The sequence below is a fragment of the Diadema antillarum genome, unplaced genomic scaffold (assembly GCF_040938485.1).
Source record: "Diadema antillarum isolate AM-2024a unplaced genomic scaffold, OU_Dant_1.0 seq00000190_RagTag, whole genome shotgun sequence".
In the NCBI taxonomy this organism is placed as follows: Eukaryota; Metazoa; Echinodermata; class Echinoidea; order Diadematoida; family Diadematidae; genus Diadema; species Diadema antillarum.
This window is the reverse complement of record NW_027271254.1, coordinates 143640-152315: the sequence shown is the minus strand read 5'-3', so window position 1 is coordinate 152315 and position 8676 is coordinate 143640. Positions and strand designations below refer to the sequence as shown.

Genomic DNA, 8676 nt, shown 5'->3' with positions numbered 1-8676 from the left:
TGACAACTTCCAACGTTCCAGCTTTCTAGAGCTAATTTTTTAGTCTTGCATGCACCTTGGACCACCAATAGGCATGCCAAAAGCGTCAAAGATTTTGACTTATATTTCTTTTCTTTAACTCCTCAAATACACACAATGATTAAAACTATTTGCAGCACATTTTGTAAGTTTAATTCCTCTGCTGCTCTATATATCATTTGGAACAACTATTAAAAAAAAGAAGAAAATAAATAATCATCTTTCAGCATTATACAGACATTAAGTGCAACTAAAATTTGTACATTAGAACACTTTAAAACCATTAAGTACACATGACACATATATATACTTCCCAAGGATTGTACAGGTAAATATCTTTTTTAAAGGATGGTTTGTACAAATGTCGCCTAGAAGTCAGCAAAGAAATGGAATACTTACATAAGCTGTTATCAAAATAAATGCAACAATGTAGCAAAATTCTCTGTCTTTTTATATAAATGGACATTATCCCTCCAAAACAATTCATATGAACACGGTTGAAATGTACCAGTTGTCTACTATTTTGCTTGTGAAAAACCACAGGGACTTGATTTAGAGGACTGGAATTTGAAACTGGTCAATACAATGTCCAATGTTGGGTTCGAGCAAGTTTTCATTGCATTATAACAACTGCAAATTTACACCATAAAGACCAAGACAGTTGACTGGATTACTGCTCAATAGCTACGTTGGAACATAATGTCCATCCCAACCATCATGGTACAGTGACAATATCAGCGGCTTTCTCTCAGGATTTAAGCACTGGAAAGATTTGAGACCTAAAAATCACTACTGAATGATTATCCCCCCCCCCCCCCCTTGATGATAATGGCAATAGAAATCCTACTCTACAATGTCGCAGTACACGGGACCAAAACTACACCCCTAGTGCACTGCACTGGGGTGTATGCAATCATGCACTGGATGCTCCTCCACTATGACGAATGAAAGATTGGGTGTGGTGGTCTGATGCTTTCTCTAATGGAGGAAATTTGCCCCGTGGCTCGCTCATCATTTATCGTTCGTGTGACAGAGACCAAGCAGCGTCCCCTCGACGTTCCGCCGACGATCCACCTTCATCATGACCCGCCCTTGGCCAGGTCACTCTGGTCTTCCACAGCGTCGGCAAATTCGTCGTCGTCCGCCGCGTCGGAGGCGGAGTCACGGCTCGGGGTGCGGCTCGGGGCGGGGCGCATGCCCTGGTTCACCTTGCGGTTCGTCTCGGCCTGCAAGCGCTCCTCGTATTTCCGCACGTCATCCTCCGTCATGTCTGCAACACAACGGAAATGGAAATATTCCACATGGGAAAGATGATGAAAGTGACAATATGGTTCCCATCAACATCAATCATTAATATCATACCAACATCACGTTGTACGTACTGGCATCATAATCATCATCAACATCATCACGAAAACCAGTGTCACTGCTATTGCTATTATTGCAGAATTATCATTTGTAAAAGTAAATGCACTAGAAGAAGTAAAAACTTGTTACTTATCGAGACACATGCATTCATTTGTGGTGCATGGCATGAAAATTTGACCCAAAACTGAATTTTGGTTTGTGACATCATTTGATAGTGTTTTGAAAGCTCTTTCATATCATGTAATCATATTTTTTCTTGTGATTCTGTGAGGACACAAGCCTTACGCCCTTCTGCCGGGCAGGCATCAATGTCCAAATGTGGTACAAATGAATAACTATTCACACCTACCTTTGCTGTTACTAAACCCACATACTGTAATATGTGTTCTGATGACAACCTTTAAGTATGTTCATGCTTATACTAAGATAATACTAATGTAATCCACTGACAAGAATTGAAATATGAATATGAATATAAACATGAATATGGCAGTCTGTTGGAAAACTTGGTTCTCTAATGTAGTTTATAGTGTACATGTACATTGTATATCCTGACTAGAGGGTCTATAGGTGACCCACTACAACAAAAGGATCCTAAAGTCGCTGACGGCCGAGCCGAGAAAATCGAGTTTGAAGTCGCATCATCAAAATTGGTCAAAACAATCGGATTTCTGTTTTTGGCACATTTTTGTAGTCTAATGTTTTGTCCATCATCTGCTGAATTTTGAAGCTAAATGATCAAAGAAAAGGCAAGAAATTAGCGTTTTTCTGGGCCATGATTTTCTGACTTTCAATGTAAGAGAAACATGTCCGAAGATTTGGATTAAGCGCCGCAGCTAGACTCCGCCCCTAGCAACGAGGGAGTGATCTTATTGGTCAGTGCATGGCATCCTGATTACCGATTGGTCGTGCGTAGACCGCTGGCGCTAAGCTTGACTGAACATGGCGGAGGTCGCTAGGAGCGTGCCTTCTATTGTCAAGCGGTGAAAATTGTCTCGCCTCCCCTTGACCATGACAGCGTTGGAAGGACAACTTTGAAGGCGTTTTTCTCAAAACTCTGATTTCCTAAACCACTTGACATGCGCTGATAAAATCATCGATATCCCCGCAACCGAGTACTTTTATGAGTTGTGTTATGTATGAAATTAAAGTAGAAGAGTACGGGAATAATATCATGCCATTTTCAGAAAATTGTCCTCCCCCGATTTGCGGATCCTTTTGTTGTAGCGGGTCACATAGAGTCACACATCTTGACAAGTGAATACAGCCAAAGGAGGTTTTGATGCTCACCTATCCATTCGTCGATCCAGGCAAAGGCCTGTCTGTGACCGAGCAGCAGAATGTCCTGTATGGCCTGCAATTTTACAAGATAGACAGAGAGAGAGAAAGGGATATATTTCGATAGATAGATATATATGCAGATATATATATATATATAATCATGTACATAGAGAGAGAAAGAGATATATTTATATATATATATATATATATATATATATATATATATATAATATAATCATGTACATAGAGAGAGATAGAGAGAGATAAAGAGAAAGATATATAGAAAGGGAGGGAGAGAAAGAGAGATAAAGAGAAAGATATATAGAGAGAAAGAGAGAAAGACAAACAGACAGACAGAAATGGAGACAGACAGACAGACCAACAGACAAGAGAGAGAAAGAGTGAATGTGTTGCAGTGCGAAATAGAGGAGGAAGTAAAAGACACAGACAGACATTCAGACGGGGGGGGGGGGGGGGGGGGGGGGGTGGGAGAGAAAAAGAGGACGAGAGATAAACATGGAATGATGCGTTTATTCTGACAGGCAGCCAATGATAACTGTTTTTCTAATCAAGCCAAATTAGCTGACTGACATACAAACAGACAGCGCAAACAGACAAACACAAATCTGCCAGCCAGATATTGGAAAACATCTGTCACGATAGCGGTATCACAAGTGCCAATTCAACGATGCTGACTACCGTACTCCAAGTGCCAGACTGATGGATGAGAAACCTAAAAATAACCCCTGATCCTTCATCATCTGATTTTGGAAACAGGAGGAGAGGTTTTGTTCAAGCATGAGAAGTACATTCTATCACTGTGTAGAATACTCCCCCACTATCCACCCCCGTCCTCCACCATCTCTCCTTTTGCTGTCTGTGCAATTATTCACTCGCACTGATTAAGCTGCCACTGCTGCAAACACACACACACACACTGAAAAAATTCTAATTCTTCTGCCATCACGCCTCCATATAACTTGGAGCGTTCTTGGATTCTGGGATTGAACGCTTCTCGGAAGTCATCTTCTAGTCGGGGGCCTGTCGTTCATCAAATTCCCTCCCTCCCCCACCCCTCAAGACATAAACATAGCATCGTTTTCATTAGGAACATGATCAGAGTGTTTATACCGGAGGCAGTGACAAAGATGGCATCATCACCTCCTCCTCCTCCACTTCCTCCTGCTCCAGAGGGGGGTAAAATCGCCCCTCTCTTTAATCTCCCCAAGAAGGTGTTCTACTACTGATCTTAACATCAATGCTCTAAGGGTTGTGTGGGCACACAGGAAGAGAAAATGTGGGTGTTTGATCAGGACTAACCTCTCACACCCTCAGGTTATTATTGTATTTGGGGATTGTCACAAATTCACATTATCATCTTGCCTGCCATGAGGTCAAAATTTTACAAATATTCCATGCCCTTCCATACTTACACAATGCATGCCACTTTTTTCAGTGAATAAACATATAGTACAGTACAATATATATTCCAGCTGGATTTTTGTGCCAAAATTGAATTCATTGACTAACCTTGTCAATATAAAGGTGCTGATTCCAAAAATTTAGGGTACCACTTTTCCCAAGCACATCTTCAGCTGCCAATTTGAATTTTAAAATGGCTACCATTAACAAATAGTTTTTGTACTTAAATCTTGACTTGATATTCTGAACTATTCATAAATTCTGCAGAAAGAGACAGACAGACAGATGCACAGACAGACCGACACACAAACAGACAGACAGATAGAAATAAGAGAGGATGAAAGGACACCCACCTTGTGTGCAAAGTTCTCCACCCTGGTCTGTAGGCCCCAGAGCTCAAACTTGACCCGTACTAGCTTGTAGGAACACATGATGGGATCGCTTGTTTCCTGCATGCGACAAACCAAAGGAGAAAATATACATACTATGTATCTCATTCTGATTTGGAAAAAGAGAAGATTGAGAAAGAAAGATAGGCAGATGGACAGAGAAAGAGGGAAGAACGAGAGAGAGAGAGAGAGTTTACGGATTTACTACTCAGAAATCCTTTCAATCCACAAACTTCCTCGAAACACTCCAGTTCCTATCAACAAACTCTCTACTGCCATTGCATGAACTCACAACAAAAGGTGAACGACCAACTACAATGCATCACTGTGTTCATGCGGGATTTACAAAGAGAAAAATTGTGAAAATATTTGTCCAGTGGTAATGAGAATGATTTAGGGAAATCTTCAGACAGTGCAAATCAAAGCATTTTTGATCAAATATCTCCCTTTTGGGGCAGGAGGACAAGCTATACAGGGTGTTCAGACTCAACAAATTTATACCAAGATAGCACAGCTTTAACAAGATGGTATAGCTATATGACAAATTTATACATCTAAATGCTAATGAAAAAAACGTATAATGCAACGATGGTCAGATCACCGTTTAAACTAGAAGTCAATAATGAATCACCATTCCGTGTACCTCTGAACGTATGGCGACCATAAAATGCTATATCTGGGCAGGGCTTAATGTGAGCATGCATGAAAGGTGAAGGCCATGCAGGGGCTAGCAGCAATGTCATGACCACAAAAACATGCGCAGTGGGAAACTGCACATCTATACCACATTTTCCAAATGGTCGAGATTATGCCCCTGAATGGTCTGTCAGCTACATGATAACTATTTATATGTTGTTTCTTCATCGAATTTTGGTGTTAACTGGTTTGTGTCTGAACAGGATGATAGACACAGAGCCAGGTACCTACTATCACTAAAGGGAAACGGACAAAGGATTCATGAGGGCGCTGCTGCATGGACCCACACTCGTGCATTTGCCATGTTCCACACGTCTGTATAAAAACCACATCCACAACTTTTAGAAAGAAAGGGCTGTATCTAAATTAATACATTCTTGTCAATCAGTAGCAATAAAAACAACTTGACGCGAGAAAGCATTTATTTGAATAAATATGCAGTATCCGCTGCTGTCAAGAATTAGAACCAGCACTGGTTGTCAGGCAAAAGGTTAGTGGTCTGGTGGATACAATGCCTATCTTGTAAACAGAAGATCGTTGATTCAAGTCCAACTCCAGCATGTATGCCTATGAATTTTTATCATGGATACTGCTAGAACACCGACTAATCAATACTCATTGACATCCATGAAGGGCAATTTGTCCATCAGTTGTACAATAGAAAGCGTTGTAGACTTGTAGAGTTAAAGACATGACCTTTTTTTTCTGCACAAACCAATGAGAAAGCTGTGAGTTGATGACATCATTGTCATCATATACACATTTTGTAGATATTTGTAGTAGTGACCAACATCACTCTTTAATTCACACATGGAAAATTTCACGACTTCATGGATTCTTTATCTTATGTCTGATTTTTATGAAATGTTGACCATTCCATTAATATGATATTACTCTATCTTATCGAAGTCAATTCGAATCTTGATTGAAATCACATTTCAAAACACTGCCAAAGTGTTCCCCTGCATCACTCTCATTAGGATTAAATCTTAACCCGTTGAGGACGGACTGATTTTGCTACAACACACATTTCCCATAGACACCTGCCAAGGTATATTCAGGACTCATCCTCAATGGGTTAACTGCCGGACACCTGTTACAGGAAGGAAAGGTTGTTAACAGGTTGTCAACCATGCTGCCAACCTGGGTCAGCATGAGAGAAAATTCAAACAGAGAAACTTTTTGAGATGACTCACCCTCCAGTTTTTCTGCAGATGACCTCTACTCGTCTTTCTTGACTTGAATTTCCTTGGATCCTACAGGAAAGGAAATGACATTAAAGGCATAGTTTTACCATTTGCAGATGAATGTGAGTTAGGGATAGAAACAACCAATGTAAAAATCTGAACCAGTATAATTGATGTTAAGTATTGTTGAATATACAGAATGGGAACAATAGTTACGATAAAAATGTCTCCAGACTAAGCCATCTACAGTTATGGTTTAATGAGAAAAATAGTGATATTTCCTTATATTTTAGGCTTTATTGCGAAAATTTTACACGGTAGGATGTTTTGCGACACCACTAACCTACACATATGCAACAAAAGTGATACCTTGAACATTTTTTTAAATCACTGCTCCCAAAGGTAAACAGGACCACCACTTGCACAATGCAGAACAAGACGATCAATGTCCTACCAGCGTTTCACTGCTAGTGCTCCTTTAAACCCTTTCTGTGTCAGGGAGTTTGGACAGTGTGTACAATGTTGTGTGGTTTTCTGTGTCAAATGACACTGAAAGCATACAAAGAGTTAAAGTCACAAACCAAACAAATGTATCTCATTTTGTTTCTAATAAGCCATGACTTGCTTTTCATTCATTTCATCGTTTCTCAAAATTTGTTGGCAGATGATTTATCTCTGATTCTTGCATGAGAACATCGCTTCAATAAACTCAAAAGAAATACAGTTTGTATTTGATGGACTAATCCGGCAATTAACTCACTACTGCTCTGGGATAATTTATGACCATTCACTGCTGGTCTCATATACATATAGGTATTAAAACTGCATAAACGTGATAAATATTGTTCATTTAGGAGGGCGGTAGAGCTTTGATGTTGTTACATTGTGTCTTTTCACAAAGTTCCTGCTTGATGAGGAAATTCGAGAGATGTTTTGAATTGTCTACTACAAATAAGCACAACACACTACACTGCTCATAACAAGTTCGCCTTTTTTTTTGAATGACAGGATAAAGCATTTAACACCCTGATGCATTATCATCAAGGAGGACATTAACATGGAGACTCAAAAAGTAAGAGTTGTGGTTAAATCCTCATGCTGCAGTGTAACATACACACATCACGTGCATGCACAGATACACACATCAGCAAACACTAGATATTGCCACCATCAATTGTCGAGACACCACCACCAATAATTACCGAGCTAGAATGTAACATAGTCATTATAGTCGTCAGCTGATCTCATCAGCAAAGTGTCACCATGCATCACTCGGCGTTACCATGGCGTTATCGCTCATCCAGACAGACACCTACTATGTATTCCAATCAAGTCAAAACGTTGAAGAACCCTCTGTCATCAAGAGCCCTCCTCCACCCCCTCGGTTGCATCTCTGCATGCATCACTCTATGTTACCGTGACGACTGAAGCATCCGATCCCCCGGCTGCTCTGGTTTGGCCCGCATTAATCTTCCTCCAGTGTTTTGACGGCAATTATGACCGTGAGAGGTGTAATCTCTCGTTTACGCAAAAAAAGAAGACTACACTGTGAAGCCATTAAGCATCATTTAACCCAATTTCCATTCCCAAATGGCTATTAAAGGCACTTGTGTGCACTAGTTCTCGTCTAGAATGAGTGCCTGGGCGGGGAGAACGGTCCATTTGCTGTAATTCATCGAACAGGTTACTTTGTGACTGAAGAAAATCTGCAATATTTCATGTCAAAACATTCAATACAGCACAGCATCTCCCCCCCCCCCCCCCCCAAAAAAAAAAAAAAAAAAGACATTTGCTCTAAACACTTCATATGACACCTCTCAACACAGGAATGTGATGTTGAAAATTTGATTGGGAGGGTTACAGCACCTATGAAGTGACTTTCTATTGTGCTCTTGATCTTGAGTTTTCATTTTATCAAAAGATAGTGCAGGATTATTTTGTTTCATACAGCTGTCTGCAGCTAAAATTGCCAGTTAAGTCACGTTTCTATGTTCGCAGACTCACCTCATTCTCTTTGTAGTATTTGTCTGGAACGTTGTCGTATGCGATGTCCACGTGCACAACTTCTCTCTCCCTGAGCTCCGATTCTGAAAGACGTAGGCACTGTTTCAACAGAGACAGAACGCGACAAGAAAAGTGGTGAAGTTAGCGCCATGCTGAACATAGACCTCATTTCCTAATCATGTAATCTGGTAAATGTAGGGGACCTACATGGAATTTTTACGAGCACACTTAACTGTCAGAACAATTTAGAGTGCAGACGCTCCAACTTTGAACACAGAAGCAGTCATCGATGTTTTTGTGTTGAGTTCATT

The 8676-nt window shown here is 40.4% G+C and overlaps 1 protein-coding gene across 1 annotated transcript in view; it reads right to left on the bottom strand.

The window, feature by feature from the left end:
* Nucleotides 1–1097: 1097 nt before the first annotated feature.
* The window catches only part of LOC139728670 (cytoplasmic phosphatidylinositol transfer protein 1-like), a 99632-nt gene continuing 92053 nt past the window's right edge, over nucleotides 1098–8676 (bottom strand). Inside the window, exons 6-10 of the mRNA XM_071639606.1 lie at nucleotides 8366–8464; nucleotides 6371–6430; nucleotides 4443–4538; nucleotides 2677–2740; nucleotides 1098–1288 (exon numbers count right to left, since the gene is read on the bottom strand). Coding sequence (XP_071495707.1) covers nucleotides 1098–1288; nucleotides 2677–2740; nucleotides 4443–4538; nucleotides 6371–6430; nucleotides 8366–8464 — 510 coding nt within the window. The remainder of the gene's footprint in view (nucleotides 1289–2676; nucleotides 2741–4442; nucleotides 4539–6370; nucleotides 6431–8365; nucleotides 8465–8676) is intronic.